At 39.4% G+C, this 20688-nt stretch overlaps 1 protein-coding gene across 1 annotated transcript in view; it reads left to right on the top strand.

The window, feature by feature from the left end:
• Positions 1-20688, top strand: part of LOC104594940 (ARM repeat superfamily protein) — a 107004-nt gene that overhangs the window by 28805 nt on the left and 57511 nt on the right. Inside the window, exons 7-8 of the mRNA XM_010255498.3 lie at positions 9533-9751; positions 9880-9946. Coding sequence (XP_010253800.1) covers positions 9533-9751; positions 9880-9946 — 286 coding nt within the window. The remainder of the gene's footprint in view (positions 1-9532; positions 9752-9879; positions 9947-20688) is intronic.

The raw sequence follows: 20688 nt of genomic DNA, 5'->3' as shown, positions 1-20688 counted from the left end.
TTGAATTTTTTGACATTTTTTTTTATAGTTTTGCGCCTTGCTTCAAAAAGGCGCACGCCTCGCCTTGTGCCTTAGGCGCAAATTGACCCTTGTGCCTTTTTTGCGCCTTGCGCTTTTAAAACACTGACTTCACCCAAGATGTACTTCAAATCACTGGCCTTTATTGCTGGACACTGATAGGATTATCAAAAGAAAGACCCCTTTCAAACTGGAAAAATTCTGGTTATCTCACAAAGATTTCAGCAAGAAGGTTTTCAAACCTTCCAACCTACTTCCTTTTAGTTTTTAGGATTCCCCCTAGGGAGGTAATGAGGGATTTTCTGTGGGAACTAGGAGAGGTGAAAAAGGACCATCTAGTTAGATGGGAGATAGTCAATAAACCTAAGGGAGGGAGGGAGAATGAAGGGGGCCTAGGGATAGGGAACTTAGTGCAGAAGAATGAAGCCCTCCTAGGGAGGGGGGGGGAGAGAGAGAGAGAGAGAGAGAGAGATTGTGGGATGTGGTGGTGTCAAGTATTTTTGGCTGCTCAGTAAATGGTTGGGATGCTACCCTCACAACACTTTCCAACCTACTTCCTTTCAGTTTTTAGGATTCCCCCTAGGGAGGCTAAGAAACTGGAGAAGGTGTAGAGAACACTGATGTGGACCCCACAGTGTTCGTATGGCAGCAATATTTTTGTTAGATATGACAGTGTTAGTTGGTAGTTATTTTAGTTGTCATTTCAGCTTTATTATTAGTTATTTCTTATTCTATTTGCCATGTAAGCAATAAGGGCAATTCGACCCTTTTATAGTTAGCCAATAGTTATATAAATACTAAGAGTGGGTCGACAGAAAATATAACCTTCCCTCTCTTTTCTGAAGCTCTCTTCGTGTACCTCTTCTCTTCTTCTTCTTCTCTTTAATTTTTCATCCTTTTTTCTTTTAATTCAAGACTGATTGTAGTCTAGATCGACTACTTGGTATCAGAGCCGACCTAGGAGCTCTTATGCTAGTCTGATTAGGCCGACTGCATGAGAACCTCCTAGGTTTGGAAGTTTTTCAACAAGGAAGGAGGATCGGCTGATTCTTGGAGGTTACTGGTAGTGTGCAGCTACTACTAAAGAGATTGTAGAAGTCTGGGAGAGTTCCAGTAGTTAGGAAGAATCAGAAGAAGCTTCAGATCCTCAAGATTAGGGTTTTGCATCAACCAGAAGGTGGCGGCCAGAGATTTTTTCATAAAGTAAGCTTTTTTCTTGTGATTGACTTTAGAAAAGATCATCTTGGTTTAGTCTGAGAGGTGCGGCTGGAAAATCTGTGTTCTCTTTAGGGTTTTGAGAGAAAACCCTAAAATTCAGAACTGTTATTTGTTTCAGATCAGAATTTGAACTGGTTTCATTCAGATTTCTGTTTTTTGTGTTCTTTGGAAGACCTAGGTCGGCTGTTATCAGTTGTTTGGGTGCTGTTTCTCCTATTACAGTAATTAAAAAAGGGGTTTTTTATTAATTCTTGATCAAGAATGGAGTTTAAGAGTCAAGGGGAAGGTGTTTTTGGGACTAGCAATTCTGGTAACATGTCTGAAAATACCTTTCAGATTACAACAGTTAAGTTTGATGGATCAAACTACCTAGAATGGGCTCAATCGTCCATGATGGCCATTGGGGGTAGGGGAAAATTGAGCTACTTGTTGGGAGATGTGAAAGAACCAACTAAGGAGGACCAAACCTATACCAAATGGGTTCAGGAGAACTATTTGGTTATGACATGGCTGTGCAATTCTATCCAGCCACATATCAGCCGGAACTATTTGTGGGTGAAAACAACTAAGGAAATCTGGGATGTCATGAAAGAGACCTACTCCCAATCCCTTATTGTTGCTAGGGCTTATGAACTGAAATGTGAGGTTAACAACCTTAAGCAAGGAGAGAAACCAGTCTCGGTTTACTTCTCTACACTAAAATTTTTGTGGCATGAAATTGACCACCTAGAAACACTTGAGTGGGAAAGCCAGAAGGATGCACAAACTCATAGAAAGCAGGTTGAGACTAATTGGGTTTTTGAGTTCATAGCTGGTCTGAATCCTGAGTATGATATTGTGAGGCAACAACTACTGACAAGAGACAGTGTGACCCTATCACAAGCCTACTCCTTAGTGCATAGTGAAGAAACTAGGAGAAAGGTTATGATGTAGCATCAACCCTTGCCACCAGCCTTGGCAGCAGTCAAACCTAAGTCTGGGGGTGATACGGATAGGGATATAAAGAAAGAAGGCAAGCGGGATCTAGTATGTGAACATTGCAAGAAACCCAAGCATACTAAAGACACTTGTTGGAAGCTGCACCCTCATTTAGTCCCAACGAAACTCAAGAACAAAAGGGGTAATGCTAATATGGTTGTTAATACTGATTGTGCCTCCTCATCAGACACAAAAGGCACACCTCTAGACACCCTAGCTGCTGTCGGGCTGCCCTGACTCAATTGGAAAAGGAAGTTGGCAATTCAGCTCAATCATCTCAGCCGCCATCAACTCCCACATCAGCTTTTGCTCATTCAGGTACTCGGGCCTCAGCTTATCATGCTTCAGCTCCAGGTAACACTGAACATTGTTGGGTAATAGACTCAGGTGCATTTGACCATATGACTGACTTGCCATCACTGTTCACTACCTATCACTTATCTTCTGGCAGAGATAAAATGTCCATTGCTGATGGTTCCTTTGTTCCCATTTCTGGCAAGGGAGACATGATGTTGTCTAATGCCATCTCCTTATCTTTAGTTCTGCATGTTCCTAAGCTTAATACTAACTTGCTTTCAGTTAGTAGCATTACAAAACATTAGAATTGTTCAATAACCTTTTTCCCTGACCGATGTGTTTTTCAGGACTTGGAGACAAGGAAGGTGATTGGGACTGGCTGTGAGACGAATGGGATCTATCTGCTTGGAGAGAGTTCACATTAGGAAGATAGTGAAGATATGAAGTCTTTTGTTTCTCAATCTGTTAGTCAGGTTATGCTTTGGCATAATCGGTTGGGTCATTTATCTTTTCGGTCTTTGAAGAGTTTGTTTCCTGATTTATTTGAGTCTATTCAGATGTTCAGTTTGAGATGTGAGAGTTGTGAGCTTGCAAAGCATTGTAGAACATCTTATTCATTGGGTAATAAAAGAAGTAATAATCCTTTTGATATTGTGCATACCGATGTTTGGGGTCCTTATCACATCACTGCTATGGGGGGGGGTATAGATATTTCTTGTTGTTTGTTGATGACTATACCCGTTTTTCTTGGGTTTACCTTATGCATTCTCGAGATGAGGTTCCTGCTTTGACCCAGATCTTTCATTTGATGGTTTTAACCCAATTTGGGGTCAAAATCAAAATCTTCAGATTCGATAATGCGAAAGAGTACTTTGCCAATCAATTATCCTCTTATTTGCTTGACCATGGGATTATCCACCAAAGTACTTGTCCTCATACACCATAGCAGAATGGGGTTGTTGAGAGGAAGAATAGGCACATATTGGAGGTGGCCAGAAGCATCATGTTTAACTCCAATGTGCCTATTCGTTTTTGGGGAGATGCTATTCTTACAGTAGTGTATCTCATTAACCGAGTTCCTTCACGGGTTCTTGACATGAAGCCTCCATTTACCCTCCTATACTCTGATAAAGACTTGTTTGCTGTTCCCCTTAAAATCTTTGGTTGTACTTGCTTTGTTCAGATTCTTGGACCTCATCGTTCCAAATTTGATCCTAAGGATTCCAAATGTATTTTTCTCGGTTTTGCACAAACTCAAAAGGGATATTGCTGTTATGAACCCACTTCTGGGAGAAGATTTGTCTCTATGGATGTCAGTTTCTTCGAGGATGTACCCTATTATCCTAGGGTTTCTCCTCAGGGGGAGAGTAGTGAGTGTGGGGTTAACTCATCTGAAGTTCCTTTACCTGCTCCATTGAGTGATGAGGGATGTAATGGGGAGGGGTGTCAGAGGTGCCGGGATTTGAGAGTCTGTCACAGGCGGTGGAGGCAGGTTGATTTCGGTCATCAGTAGTGCAGGCCAACCCCAGTTCCTTCTGCGGATCCAAATCCAGGTACTACAATTCCTTTATCAGATCCAAGTTCTACTGAGATACCTTCCACTGTTGATCCCTTACCTCCCTTGGATGACCTTGACCTCCCCATTGCAGTCCGTAAAGGCAAACGGCGTTGCACCACATCCACAGCCTACTACATTTCCCAGTTCTTGTCCTATGATCACTTGTCCTTCTCTTACAAGTCCTTCCTCACATCTATTGTTGATATTCCTATCCCCAGAACAGTGCAGGAGGCCTTGTCAGTTCCTGAGTGGAAAGATGCAATGAAGGTTGAAATGGATGCTCTTTTGAGGAATAATACTTGGGAGCTAGTTGACCAGCCTAAAGGGAAGAAACCGGTTGGATGTAGATGGGTATTTACTGTGAAAAATAATGCTGATGGTTCCATTGAAAGCTATAAGGCTCGGTTAGTTGCAAAGGATTTACTCAGACTTATAGACTACTTGGAGACTTTTGCTCCAGTAGTAAAGATGACCACTATTAGAGTTTTATTGTCCCTTGCAGCCAGTAACTCTTGGCCCTTGTTCCAGATGAATGTTAAAAATGCCTTCCTCAATGGAGACTTGCAAGAAGAAGTCTACATGCAGTTGCCTCCTGGATTTTATGATGCAGAAACATGAAAGAAGGTTTGCTGGTTGAATAAAGCCTTGTATGGACTCAAATAGTTTCCCAGAGCTTGGTTTGATAGATTCAGACAAGCCCTTGAAAGATTCGGCTATGTACAAGTCCAATTAGACCATACATTGTTCATTAAGAGAGTGGACTCTTCCTTGACCTTGCTTCCTATATATGTGGATGATATTGTAGTGACCAGGACTGATAACGGTGAGATTAAGTCTCTCAAACAACTCCATCAAGATTTTTAGGTGAAAGATTTGGGAGAGCTACGATATTTCTTGGGTATTGAGGTAGCTAGATCTAAACATGGGATTTTTGTTTCTCAAAGAAAGTATGTTATCGATTTGTTGGAAGAAACTGGAAAGTTAGGTGTTAAGCTTGCAGATACACCTATTGAATAGAATCACAAGATCAATGTAGAGGGTGGAGAGCCACTTGAAGATAAAGCTATGTTCCAACGGTTAGTTGGAAAACTCCTCTAGCTTTGTCTCACACAACTAAACATCAGTTATGCGGTCAGCATTGTTAGTTAGTATATGCACTCTCCTAGGACAACTCACTTACTTGCAGTTGAGAGGATATTAGCATATTTGAAGATGTGCCCAGGTAGAGGTATACTATTCAAGAATAATAATCACATGAAGATAGAGGTTTATACAGATGCTGATTGGGCTGGGAGTGTTGATGATAGAAGGTCTACCTCTGGATATTGTGCTTTCGTAGGAGGTAACCTGGTCTCCTGGAGGAGTAAGAAGCAAAGTGTTGTTTCTCGTTCTAGTGAAGAAGCTGAATACAGGTCCATGGCTAATGGTGTGGTTGAAATCCTATGGTTGAAATCACTATTTGAGGAGTTGGGTATTGCTTATGAGAAGCCCTTAATGCTGTATTGTGATAATTAGGCTGCTATTAATATAGCTCATAATCCAGTACAGCATGACAGAACTAAGCATATTGAAGTAGACTGACATTTTGTCAGAGAAAGGGTTTCATCTCAAGAAGTGTGTCTTTTGTATATCACCTCCAACATGCAGCTTACAGATCTTCTCACCAAGGTTGCTCCAAGGAAGAAGTTAGAGGCATATCTATGCAAGTTGGGAATGACAAATATCTATTCCAAACTTAAGGGGGAGTGTAGAGAACACTGATGTGGTCCCCACAGTGTTCATATGGCAGCAATATTTCTGTTAGATATGACAGTGTTAGTTGTTAGTTATTTTAGTTAGTTATTTCTTGTTCTATTTTCCATTAAGCAATAAGGGCAATTCAGCCCTTTTTTAGTTAGCCAATAGTTATATAAATACTAAGAGTGGGTCGGCAGAAAGTATAACCTTCCCTCTCTCTTTTCTGAAACTCTCTTCGTGTACCTCTTCTCTTCCTCTCTTCTCTTCAATTTTTTATCCTTTTTTCTTTTAATTCAAGACTGATAGTAGTCTAAATCGACTACTGAAGGTAATGAGGGATTTTCTGTGGGAACCAGGAGAGGTGAAAAAGGACCATCTAGTTAGATGGGAGATAGTCAATAAACCTAAGGAAGAAGGGGGCTGGGGATAGGGAACTTAGTGTAGAAGAATGAAGCCCTCCTAGGGAAGTGGTTATGGAGATGGCCTCGGTAGAGAGAGAGAGAGAGTAGAATAACAACAAAGTAAAGAATAACAGTAATGTAGAAACAAAGCTTCGGCAAAGATTTAGATAGAAATATAACTCCAAGCTTACAAAATGTAAATAAAAACACTTATAGAGTTTTAGTACAAAGATCTTTGGAAAGCAATAATACTGGAAGGTTACACAATTCTCACTCAAGGGTTTTCTCACTATGCCAAAATGCACTAGGAGTTTCAGTGCATATTTCTTTTTCTACTTTTGATTGGAAATTCTCAATTTCCAATTGGGTTTTGGCTCAGTAAGTGAGTTAACCAATTGTTTTTCTTTTATCTCTGTCTGTAATTCAGAGATAAATTTGACTTTTCCTTTAAAACTCTCTTTTAGAGTGTTTATCGTAGTAATTTTGGGTTCCGACAGAATTTATAGGTGATTGTGATTTCTTCTATGGTAGTGTAATTCTTGTGGAGTCTTTGGCAGGGTAGTATTGACAATAAGAATGGTGTTCCTAGGATGACATCTTGTCTTAAGTCCCTTTCCATAAGGAACATGGTTTTTAGGCAAGTTCCTTGGTTATAGATATGTGCCATAGGGATTTTGTATTTGATCCCTAATTTTCTTCCACCAGCAGTGTTCACCTGCTGAGAAGCTTTCTCAAAGTATTTGGTAGCTATAATTCCTTCCCTGATACAATTTATGTTGGCTCTTGAATCGATCAGGGCTATAGCTGAAAAGCTAAAATCTTTCATTCGAATGGTTACCTTTGAATACCATTTTTGATATTTAACTTCTTCAATAGAGTATATAAACTCTTTGTCTTCTCCTATGAATTCTGCAGGTTCTACTTCTGACGTCTTCTTAGACTGATCTGTCAAATACTTATAAGATTCTAGTTGTTCAACTCTAGACTTTAGTTTCTTGACATCCTTCTTAAGATCACTGACTTCTTGCTTGAGATCTATTAGAGTGGGAGGTCTCGAATTTCTAGCCTGGGCTTTCTTCATAATTCATCGTATGGGATTATATTTTCTGTCGCAAACAATCTTTTAGATGTTGGTTTTTTATCTTTTCCTTTATTTTTCATTGCTATAAGCAAATGCTTTTTCCTTGTTTCTTCATCAGAAATTTCTTCTAGGATTTCTAGAAGGTGTCTTTCATCTAATGAAAGCATATTAACACATTTTGATTCTTCTTCTATACTTGTTTCATTTTTACAAGTGCAGACTATGTCATTACAGTGGGTTTCTGAAGAGGTGGAAGATTCTCTTTCTGAAGTTTCCTCTTCTTCTCTTTCAAATTCTTCTAATTCATTAATTTTCTTTGAGTTTTTAAAACACTTATTTGCATAGTGTCCCTTTTTTCCACATTTAAAGCATGTAGGGGTTTTGTATTCTTTCTTCCTTTTAGAATACTTTGATGTCTACGTTTCCTTTTCATATTTTTTCTTGTAGAACTTTTGTTTTTTCTTACTCCGTATTGGTCTTGAGCTAGTTGGTTCGGGAGCTACTCCAAACTGATAATAGAAATCTCCTAACTCTTTTTTAGAGTCAGATTTTTCTTTCTTGATTTGCCTTTTCAGGCGTAAATCATTACATAGGTCTAAGCCTACTTGTTTTACCATTTGTACTAAATACCCAAATGTATAATGGGGGTACAACAGTCTACCACCACCTAGATGCCTAAGGTAATTCCTAACTTTTTCTGCAAACAATGGAGGGAGACCTGAAATGAATTGTTCCTTCCAATAATCTTGTCTAGAGGTGGTTAACCTATGAACTTTGGACAAAAAGACATCTTTATACCATCTAAAATCAGATAGTGTCTTACATTTAAGATCAATAAGCTGTTCGCTTATTCTCTCTGTCATATCATCAGAGTTTCCTATAAACTGACTCAATATATTCAGGACTAAAGTGGTTACTGCATCCTGAATGGGTTGGCCTTGACTTAAGACCATTTCACCATCTTCATCTCTTTTTATAGAATTAAGCATGCAATCCCTCTCTTCCTGAGTTAGGTAATTCTGCCACCATCCTTTAAGTTGTCTGATAAAAGACTCAGTTATTATCGTGGCTATTACTTTTTCTTCATTTCCAGCTAGTTTACTGGCACTAGCATATATAGTCATATGATGAACCATCTCATGAATCTGGTATTCAGATTTTCCATCTAGATTCCACTCATAAAAGGTATTTCCATCATAGCTAATTTGGGGCTTCATTGGTTCTTCAAACAACAAATCTACCGGTGTATGCCTAGGTTAGTAGGGCTTTTTACTTTTGTATGAGAGCTTATTTAACTCTATTAAGGGATTTTCTTGCAATTCATTCTTTGTGTCTAATTCGATTTCATATCCTGCACTCAATAAGTGTACAAAGTGTGAATCAGACACTCAATAACTGTACTGGTGATGGTGTCAAGTATTTGTGGCATGTGGTGGGAGGAAGGAGGGATTGTGGCATGTGGTGGTGTCAAGTATTTTTGGCTGCTCAGTAAATGGTTGGGATGTTGGGATATCTCGTCGAGCTACCCTCACAACACCTTGGAAGGCTATACATGGCATTCTCCCTCGCTTCCTCAGGTTTATCAGGTATGATGCTTGTTCTGCTGATTCTATTCGGTTCTAGGAGGATGTTTGGGCTGGTAATCAACCCTTCAAAGATCGGTTCCCTTCGCTTTACTCTCTCTCCCTTCAAAAAAATGAGCCAATTGCACAGTTTCTTCCAAACCCGTTTAATCCCTTGTCTTTAAACTGGGACTTTGGATTTTGTAGGGGATTAAGGGATGGTGAGTTGACTTGTGTCACTGAGTGCTATGCATCTTCATTTTTCTTAATGTAAAAGATTTTTATTAAAAACAAAAAAAATGAGATTTTTCTTCCTCTTCTTCCTCATTCCCCCCTCCTCTCAAGGAGGCTTTACACCTCATGTTCAGGAGGCTTACACCTCTTACGTTCTGAACTATGCCTCACGCCTCTAGGTTGTGGAGCGCCTCGTGTCCCGCCTCCGTGTTTTAAAACATTGGTTAGTAGCTTATACGTTGCTCCACCTTTGTATTAATGAACAAATTTTGAAAAGTTATATAAGCATTGTATGCTTCTATGTTTTTCATTTTTATCTTGAAACTCATCAGTTTCTTTGAGGTTGCAATATATTTATTAGCTTTAATTTCTTTTGTGTTCCCAAGGTGCAAACTTAATTTATTAACAGAAAGGCTATTATGGTTTTCTGTGAATACTTTTATTGCAGATATCATCCCATTTCTTTGAATATAGCTGGCACCTGTGGCAGAGGGATGTGCAGACCATTTTGAATGGTTTTTCTGCATTAGCCCAGAGCTTTACCTTAAATGCTTCAATGGAACATCAAGAGGATCTGTATCTAACTTGTGAGAGATGGTTGTTGTGTTCGAAGATAATAAGGCAGCTTATTGTATCAGGATTTCCAAGTGATGCAAAATCCATTCAGGTAATTTTTTTCCTGAAAAGAAGGGTCTTACACAGTTTCCAGTTTTTCCTTTCTGTTATCTCACTTTGGTCCCTCATCAGTTCATTAAGTTGTTTTCTGACACTTTTTTTTTCTATTATATTATTTAGGAGGTCCAGCCAGTTAAAGAAGTCTGTCCAGTGATTTTGAATGCTGTTCAATCATTTCTCCCATACTGTAAGATTTACTCTCTTTTAGAATGTTGAAAGTAATATTTTATTTTACATGTAGCTGATCCCATATAGATCAGACAAGGTTGATGATGATAATTTTTCAGCAACATCAATCATAGAATTTTATTAATGCAATGGAAAAAGTTGTCTAATCACCAGAGTTGTGTGGCTTTGGTGACAGATGAAGACTTTTGATGCGGGGGTGGTTGAAATCAGTGTATTGTTCTGTTCTAGTAAACGGGGTAGCTAAAAATTTCTTTGAAGCTACAAGAGGCTTAAGACAGGCGACCCTCTTTCCCCCTTTTTGTTCACCCTAATGGCGGAGCTTTTAGTCGTCTAACCACCAGAGTAGACAATTGTGGTCTAATTAGGGTCTTACAATACTGCTATTTTTTTTTTTATCTTCTAGTAATTTTATTATCTAAAATTCTAAATTATGACATCTTGGGTTGATCCACTTGATCAGGATGACTGAATTGCTAACCCACCACCTGGAGGATGAAATGGTTCTGTTTCCAGGGCAATTTTAAAATCATTGGTGGAAGGAGGCTCAAAAATGAAAGTGGGTGGCTAAAAAACAACAACAAGGGCTCTTGGAAATATAGATATATCATGATTAGAAGTGCAACAATTGTCTATGGAACCCTGAACAACCTTGGGCTAAGTGATTGACCAATGGTACACAGCTGCTATGGCTAGATAAGGAGTGAATAGTTATAAAACTCAGTTGTATTGGGGGTTTGTTTACCAAGATAGCTGACTGGTGTATAAGCTACAAGAATGTTCTATGTATAGGGAGAAGGGTCTACCCTACAAAAAGGGATGGTTGGCACAATCTCATTTTATTGTATATGGTTCTTTCATTTACATTAATAAAATTTCTGATTATTGTTGATAAGAAATCCTATTAGAACTAGAAAGAAAATTTCAGAATTGCCACAATTAAGAGTCATTATGCACTAAGAGTTTCTGTCAGACTAAGTCTTTCAATCAAAAGTTGTAGTGCTATTCATATAGCTGCCTCATAACATTTTCCTTTCAAGTCTCATTGGTATGTGCTGAACATGTAATACACTAGATGCACCTCTCTGCTTCACTCACCCTTTTCTAATTCTACTGACAACGTTTTGTTATATTTCTCCCCTATGGATTATTAATTCAAAGTATGAAAGTTTTAATTTAAGGTATCTATTGATCACCAATCTTAATTGCACATTTATTGTTACTATTTGTTTTTACTAAAATTGCATTCATATTTTGTCTTATTCTGACTTATCTTGAAACTTTTTTTACCTTAAAGCATTACTTTATTATCCACAAATTAACCCAAAACCAATCCCAAAAGCGCCTTTACAATCATCCACAAATTCTGAAAGAATCATAATCCAATCCAAAATTCTTTTCCAAAATGATTGAGACAAGACAGTTGTGACATTTGTGGTTTTAAAAAATTCTTCTATTTCTCTCTTTCCATAACTCCTGACAGATTGCAAATATAAGACAACTTCATGCTATCTTCACCTTCTTGCTTCCATTTAGGGCTGACCAAAGTGCCAAAATCTCTTTCAGTGACATTGGAAACAATACCTTCATTTTGAATAGAGAGAAAAAATAACCCCTAATGATCTTCGCATAATGAAAACCAAAACATAGATGAAGAACACCCTCTTCCTCCACTAGACAAAAGTAACATCTTCCTGTCAACTGGACACCCCTGCTTTTGATATGATCTTGGGTAAGAATGCTGTACAAAGCAGCTAGCCATGCAAAAAGCTTCAACCCTTGGAGGAAAAGGGTTGCCCACTTGCCCTAAACACCCTTTATGTCTGTCTTTTCAATCTGATTTCTTGTTAATGCTTTGTAAAATGATTTTACAGAAAATACACTATTGCTACTCTCCTTCCACTACCTTGCATCAGTCCTCTCTATGTGCAACTCTGCTGTCTACAACTTAGGTATCAGATTAACACACCAAACCGCAGAACCCTGGATGACTTCATAGCATTGTGAAATTGGAATCTTTTTCCTGCTCAACATATATAGCCTTGGACATAAAACGTATAGTTTTCCAATTCCCAACCAATCATCCTCCTAAAACTTAATGCTTGCCCCATTTCCAACATTAAAAGAAATATAACTCAAGAAAGTTGAATGGAAATTCATGATTCCCTTCCACACACAGAAATACAGAATCCATATGATGGTTTCACTTCGCTTGTATCTCAACCAAAGTTCAACACACCATATTTACAAGCAATCACTCTCCTCCTTGAGAATCCTTTTCACACCCAAACCTTCTCAACCACTTCCCAACAGCACTTTATTAAATAATCTAATCCTTCTAATCCCCAATCCCCTATCTTTACAACCACACCATACTTACAAGCAATCTAAACTTCTTGAGATCTCCATTGATATTACTCCTTAATGTATATCCTTAATGATATTTTTTTTGATCAATAACAGAAACTTTATTAAGACTTATGAAGCTTTAGGTACAAAAAGGGGGAGATAAAGAGTCTTATCTCCCCATCAGAAAATTACAAGGAAAGAAGATTAAAAATTAGCCAAAAAATAGCCTCCCTATTCACCCCTTGCTTGGCCAACCCATCTGCAAAAGAATTAGCAGTCCTTTTCACCCAGCTGTATTGTATATCAATGCCTCTACATAGCCATAAGAATTTTTTCTTTTCATTATTGTAACTCCACAAGCCACTGTCCTCTTTCTTCAACCAGCTAATCACCACCTTTGAATCACCTTCCAAAATCAGCCGACTGATATTTAGTTCCCTTGCTCTTTGAACCCCTCCCAAAGCTGCAAGGATCTCAGCCGTAATAGAGTCTCCTTCTCCAATAGGGCCTGAGAACAGAGCAATAACAATCCCTTCCTCATTCCTGAAAACTCCCCCAATCCCGGAGGGCTCTGGATTCCTTATGCTACTGCCATCAAAATTCACTTTTATAAATCCGGAGGGAGGAGGGGACCACAAGGGACTAAGAGTCCTCTTACACAGAGTAGAGGTTGCTATCTCTTTCCAGTTTCTTAACAGGTCAGCAATAGGAAAGTCTGAGAACAGTTCCATAGTTTTTAGCCAGTGGGCAGCCTTTTAAAAGTATTAGGTCTAATAGTTCTTCCAGGGATCTTTCCTTTTCTGAAAATATTCGAGAGTTTCTTTCCTCCCATAGTGACCAACACATGGCTGCCCTAATACTCCTCCACATCATCTTCCCTTGCTTCTTAGGCCATCTGAAAAACGATGGGGAGAACAAACCTTGGACACTCTCAGGAGGGTTCCAAGTATGCCTACTTGAAGTTCCTTTCCTTCCCAAAACCACCAGATGATTTCTGACATTATCATATGTGTTTTCTAAACCAATATATACCAGGTGAAGATCTCTCCCTTGTTATCTAAATTTCTCTATTAATGGCTTGTTAAATTTCTTATTTCCTCCACTCTCTTTTTAGACTACTTTTTTTTGATCAGTAACTGAAATAGTTTCGTTAAATTAAGGGAGAGTTAAACTCTCTTAGCTCTTCCTTAATTAGAAACATGATTACAACAAAGCTCAAAATTGTTGGTTTCTTTCCACCCCTTGTTTAGCTAAAGAATCAGCAAAGGAGTGAGCATCTCTTTTTACCCATCATAGAATAACCTCCATATCGAGGCAATGTTTTCTATGGATAGACCAAAAGCTCCGGGGCCTGATGGATTTACAATAGCATTTTATCAAGATTGTTGGGATGTATTGGAAGAGGATTTATTGTCAGTTTTTGATGAGCTTTATAAGAGGGGAGTAATTAATCCAGAGTTGAATTCCACTTTTATTGCTTTGATCCCTAAAAAGGAAGGTGCTGTACAGCTGTATAGCCTAGGGACTTTAGACCAATCAGCTTGGTGAATGGTTTGTATAAGATTATAGCTAAAGTGCTGTCTCTTAGGATCAAGAAAGTCCTCCCTACAATTATTCCACCAAATCAAGGAGCTTTTGTCACAAGAAGACAGATAGCTGATCACATCTTAATAGCCAATGAATGTGTGGACTTCAAAAAGTTGGGCAAAACAGGAGTGGTTTGCAAACTTGAGTTAGAGAAAACTTATGCCTTGGTGGATTGGTCCTTTTTGCTTGATGTGTTGGTGAGCTTTGGGTTTGGAGATAGATGGTGCAAATGGGAAGTGGGGTGTGTTAGAACTTGTCATTATTCTGTTTTGGTTAATGGGACAGTTGTTGATTTTTTTGGTGTTGAGGGCTATAAGACATGGAGACTCTCTCCATTCTTGTTTACCATGGTAGAAGATGTACTGGGAAGGCTAATCTCTAGAGCAGATTCCAAGTATCTTGTAAGAGGATGGAGAGTGGGAAGGAAAGAAGTATCAATTACTCATTTGCAATTCATGGATGATATGGTACTATTTTGTGAAGGGTGGGGACTTGAGTTGTATTAGGAACGTGAAGCTTACTGTTTTGGAGCAGCTACAGTAATCCGAACCAGTGAAGAAGGAAGAAGAAGATGAGGAAGAAGACAAGAGAAAGAGAGAACAGGAGGGTTTAGTCGAAACTGATTAGTCACCCATTCAGTCGACCCCCTTATGTTTATTAGGTTCTAATTACACTTACAAAGACTAAACTGCCCACACTTAAGTGTGGGGCAGAGTGCTCTAATAAAACAGCCACATAAGCAAAGTACTTAATTGACATGAGATTACTAAACTACCTCAAATCTTGGACTGAAGGACACACGACGATGTTTCCCAAACTGACATGACTCACATTGCAAAACTGACAAATGACTCAATGACGAGACCAAAATCTTGAGAGCCTTGAGAGATGGATGTCCCAGTCGGCAATGCCATTGTAGAGGAGTAAGTGAAGTCTGAAGAGCAATTGAAGATCCACCACCGTCAAGATAATACAGTCCACCAGCTTCATGCCCCCCACCAATCTTCTTCCCCGTCTTGAGATCCTGAAAAACACAAGTGGAAGGAAAGAAGGTAATAGAGCAGTTAAGAGCTTTGTTTATTTTACTAATAGACATAAGATTGAATGGAAACTTAGGGACATATAAAACAGATGATAAGGGCACAGAAGCCATGTCAACATTACCAACACCACATATGGGAGATGAGGACTCGTTGGCAAGTGTAACAGTTTGTGATGTGGGGGTTTCAGAAAGAGAAGAGAACACACCTGGAGTCCCGGTCATATGATCTGAGGCTCCAGAGTCAATAATCCAATGAGAGGTTTTAGATGACATGCAAGCAATACCTGATTGGGCAAGTGTGGCAGTGGTATGCTGTGAAGTAGTTTGAAGGAACCGTTCATACTCATCATGCGGTACGCTCACCATTTCCCTCCCAGAGGTAGATGTAGATGTGGGAGGAGTTCGGTCTGCCAGTTTACTATCACTGATATCAACCTCACCTGCTACAACATGATTAGCCCATTTAGAGGGAGGGCCATGTAGATCATAACAGAAATTCACTGTGTGTCCCTCTCTACTACAATGAGTACATTTCCTTGTAGAGTTATTCTTCCCTCTGCCACGGCCTCCCCCTGAGTCACGACCATCCCGACTAATCATGGAACTGCCACGCCCCCCTCGGGGAGCATGAACTCCCCCTCTTGTACTATGTCCAACCCCTCGAGCTGTCACAAGTGCTGATCTATCAGACTGTGTGGAGTTCTCCGTCTGTCTCAAAGAAATTCTACGAAGCCTTGAGAATACTTCCTCAAGTGTAGGAAGAGTAGAGCCCCCCAATATTTGGGCTCTAACTGGTTCATATTCCGACTTCAGCCCCACTAAAAATTTTGTAACATCTAGTTGCTCCCTTTGCTGTTGCTGAACTTTAATATATGGAGTAAGGGGGTGATAGACATTGAGTTCATTCCTTATATTCTTCATGCTGGCATAGTACTCTTCTAGAGTTTTGGTTCCTTGTTGTAAATCAAAATACTCCTGATAAAGCTGATACACTCTTGTTGTGTTATCTTGTCCAGAATATAGTTTCTTAGCATGCTCCCATATATCCTTAGCCGTATCAAGGAACATGAAGTTGGCACTAATTTTGGGTTCCATACTATTCCACAGCCAAGTCATGATTTGAGCATCTTCTTGCTCCCAATCATCAAACCCTGGAGAGTCCTCCGATGGCTTTTCATTTCTTACATGCTTTACTTTTTTCTTTGCCTTGAGAAACACTTCCACTGATTTAGCCCATGGAACATAGTTCTCCCCATTCAGCTTAATTGAGGTCATTTGTACCCCTAGGTAGTCGGAGGAAATTACCACATTAGGTTTCTGATCATTGTAGCCATCTCCTATTGCTGCCATTGTACTTTTTTTCAGTTGCCTCTATCCTTACTTCTCAGCTACAAGCTGATTGATGTTGTTCACAGTTTGATACTTCAGCACCTATTGCAGCCCCTAAACACAACAGTGGGAGCACACACTTGTTCTTCTTCACACTACTGCTGACTTCACACACCTACGACCCACATAAGCATCACAAGCACCACAACACAACAGTAGGCCCTCTTACAACCACACAATAAAAAAAAAAATCGTGCATCACAAGCACCACAACACAGTCAAACTGCTACACCCAGTTCAGATTTGTTTAACACACTTAAGAGGGCATTACACGACCACAAGGAGCTTGGCAAGGTCACTGCATTCCACTTTACACCACTCGGCCACCTACAGCAGCCCTAACACCACTCAACAACTCACAGCAGCCCTACACCATTCGGCTACTGCACACATAGCCCTTCTTAGGGCAACAATGAACCTAGTTCTCTAGGTTCTAATCAGTACTAACTGATTCTTGAAGGGCTCCTACCCAGAAATACCAGCAACACAGAAGGACTAAATAACCAACCTTCCTTTGAGAGTATCAGCCAACCATTCACTGCTGAAATCACCTTCCTTGATGAAGAAAACTGTGCGCAGAAGAGAGCAACGAACTGTGATGTCTCAGACCTAGGGCGAACCAGCTCTCTCCATTAACTAACCAGAAACGAAGAAGAGGGTGTCACGAACACAGCTGAGATGCTTTGCAAGCGGAAGCAGGTCAGAAACCTCGCTCTGATACCATGTTTTGGAGCAGCTACAGTAATCCGAACCAATGAAGAAGGAAGAAGAAGATGAGGAAGAAGACAAGAGAAAGAGAGAACAGGAGGGTTTAGTTGAAACTGATTAGTCACCCATTCAGTCGACCCCCTTATGTTTATTAGGTTCTAATTACACTTACAAAGACTAAACTGCCCACACTTAAGTGTGGGGCAGAGTGCTCTAATAAAACAGCCACATAAGCAAAGTACTTAACTGACATTAGATTACTAAACTACCCCTATTCGGCTCACTCTAACACTTACTATACAACTGTTTGAGCCAATGTCTAATTTGAAGGTGAATTTTGAGAAAAGTTGTATAGTTGGAATCAATATTGAGGTGGTAGTAGAGTGCGCAGGTATCTTGGGTTGTGCGATGTTCAAATGGCCTCTGAATTATCTAGGAATGCCCAAGGAGATAATCCAAAGAAAGGCGATTTATGGAATTCAATTGTAGAAAGATGTGAAATGAGACTTGCTTCTTGGAAGAGGAATTATCTATCTTTTGGAGGGAGAACTACACTTGTGAAATCAACAATAGCCAACTTGCCTATCTACTTTTTGCTAGTGTTTAGAATTCTGGAGGGGATAGTATGAGAGATTTTCTTTGGGAACCAGGAGAGGAGAAAAAAAGACCATAGGTTGAGATGGGATTTGGTATGGAGATTTCCGTTAGAGAAGGAAAAGTTGTGGGCTAAGGTACTGAGCAATATTCATGGGCTTGTTGATAATGGATGGGATGTTGGAATTCTGGCTAGGACTACAAGAGCTTCACCATGGAAAGCCATCCAAGCTATTTGCCTCTTTTTCTGCCTTAGATCGGGTATGATTTGCATTCCTGTGACCTTATTAAATTCTGGGAACAAGTCTGGGTTGGGGAATCCTCTTTGGAGGACTAGTTTCCTTCTTTGTTTGCCTTGTCTAATTTGAAGAATGAGAGTATCTCCATCTTTCTAGTGCCTTCAAACATGGTTTTAGGATTTGGTTGGAATATGCGATTGAGAAGGGTTATCAGGGATATAGAGTTAAATATCACATTGTCGCTTTTGGGTATTCTTGATAGGGTTTGCTTGGATCCTAAAAAACCTGATAGTAGGGTTTGGACTCTCTCAACCTCTGGGTTGTTCACTTGTGCCTCTTTTTGGGTATTCTTGATAGGGTTTGCTTGGATCCTACAAAATCTGATAGTAGGGTTTGGACTCTCTCAACCTCTGGGTTGTTCACTTGTGCCTCTTTTTTCAAAGACTTAACTCAACCAAATGATAACCTGGGTTGTCTTTTCCTATTAAGGAAATTTGGTGTAATCCTATTCCACCCAAGGTTAGTGATTTAAAAGGCGCACTTGAGGCGTGCCTAGGCGCACAAGCGAGGTGCATTTTAGGGTAGGTGCCTCGCCCATGTCCTAGGCGCAACCCTTTCAAAAGGTGGTGCACCTAGGTCCTAGGCGCAGCCCTATTTGGTAATGTTGTTCATTCATTCATCCTAATAAAATATCTTCTTAAAAAGCAATTAAAACTATAAAATCATTTTCATTTGTGTGAGAACTAAGAATTTAAGACCTAACGTGGACTTGTTTGGGCTTGCCTTGAGGGCCGTGGCACAAAGGTGTCTTGAAGAATTAGGAATGTAATATGTTTTACATCACATCAGCTACTTGAAGTAATGTAATTGAGAAAAAAATAGATTGTGGTTTTATATGCTTGAAAATGTTTTATATATTTGATTTTATTTTTAAATTCTCATTTGAATATGCTTTACATGTTATATTTATGTATTTTAATTTTAGATAATAGTTTTTTTAAAACATTTGTTTTAAAATTTAAGTTTATATTTTTATTAATATTATGTTTAATGATTTTTTAGCTTTTTTTTTTTAAATTTTTGCGCCTTTCTTAAAAAGGCGCGTGCCTAACCTTGCGCCTTTTTTGCGCCTTGCACTTTTAAAACACTGCCCAAGGTTGGGGTTTTTTGTTGGGAAGCATTCCTGTAAGGAATCAACATTTGAGAATGGCTCTTTTCTTTGTTTGGGTGTAGGTGGACTCCCCTATTGGAGAATTGAGTTAGCTAAGAAAGGGGTGAATAGGAATGCTTTGTTTTGGGCTCATGTATAACTTTGTTATTTGTTTCTTTCGGTGGGAGAGTTAAGTGAGCTTATCTCCCCCCTTCCTTTTGTACTTAATTTCTATTATTTTATTTAAAGTTAATTATTATTGATAAAAAAGCCTCCATATCTTGTAGCAGCCTTCCAATTTTTCTTCTCTCATAAATATAACCCCACCAACCAGCATCCTCTTCCTTTGCAACCAGTTTATAACCAACTTTGTATCCCCTTCAATCACCAATTTATGGATATGCGATTTCTTAGCCTTTCAAACACCTTCCGAAACAGCCATCATTTTCAGTCCTCAACGAGTCACCCACACCAATTGGACCAGAGAATAGAGCAATAATTCTTACTTCATTGTCCCTAAACACTCCTCCAATACCTGATGGTCCTTGATTCTCTTCACTATTACCATCAAAGTTTAACTTAATGAAACCATTGTAAGGTGGGGACCAATATGGTTTGATAACAGCCTTAAAGGGAGATGAATAAGCTACTTGAAACCACTGCTTTATCAAGTCATCAACAGGAAAATCCTCAAAGAGTTTCAAGGACTTCACCCAGTGGACCACTCTAATGGTATGGATTTCAATCAGGTTACCCTTGTTCATCTCATTCTTTTAAAAGGTTCTTTGATTCCTCTCTTCCCAAGTTGTCTAGCATACAACCACCCTTGTTCACCTCCAAAGAATTCTTCCCCTCTTCTTTGGCTAGCTAATAAAAGTAGAGGCAAACATGTTTTGTACATTTGGTGGGGGGTTCCACCTACCCCCAGACAGAGAGAAACCTTTCCCAATTTGAAAAAGTGATGGAACAAGAGATCAATAAGTGATAGCAAGTTTTACCCTTGGCCTTGTAGAGCGAAAACCGGTGGGGGGATAAGCACCAAATAGATCTTTTTCTTTGAAGTAAATCACATGTATTAATTCTTTCTATAAACACTTCCTTGCTAAAATCTCCTATCCTAGGTGGAAAAGGTTTCCTCCAAACCTCCTTAACAGGAAAAGATACTCCAAAACTGTCACCAGGTTGCATAGTTTTCAAGGCACCAAGGTGACCCTAGGTGACAAGGGAGCGCTTAGTTGCCTAGTAGCTTAGGCGTCCGCCTAGGTGTCACCTAGTCGCTTAGGTGCCCGCCCAGTCGCTTAGGCGCCCACCTAGGCCTTGCCTAGTGTATTAAATATAAGTTTGCTTTTCCTAGTGTTTCAAGGTTTGTTTCTCAGAAATAATCCTTCTCTTTCTAATGTTTCAAGGCTATTGCCTTAAGAAATATCATTGCCTAGGAAAAGAAGGGGCTAAACCTTTGTTTTTGTCATAGAAAAAAGAAGAAAAAAATCAGAAAAATAAGGTAAAGGAAAGCTGAAGCACCTCTTTTTGTCTCAGAAAAGTAAATGCAAAAACCCTCAAAAAAGATGAAGGAGAAGGGGAAAAGCCCCTGTTCTTGTCTAAAAAAAGAATGCAAGACAAAAAATTGAAAATGATGATGGGGCGGAGCCCCTGTTCTTGTCTTAGGAAAAAGATAGGAAAAAAAA

This window comes from Nelumbo nucifera, chromosome 2 (genome assembly GCF_055504915.1).
Source record: "Nelumbo nucifera cultivar China Antique chromosome 2, China Antique-T2T, whole genome shotgun sequence".
Classification (NCBI taxonomy): domain Eukaryota; kingdom Viridiplantae; phylum Streptophyta; class Magnoliopsida; order Proteales; family Nelumbonaceae; genus Nelumbo; species Nelumbo nucifera.
Note: the sequence above shows the minus strand (reverse complement) of the source record. Positions and strands in the feature narration are given on the sequence as shown.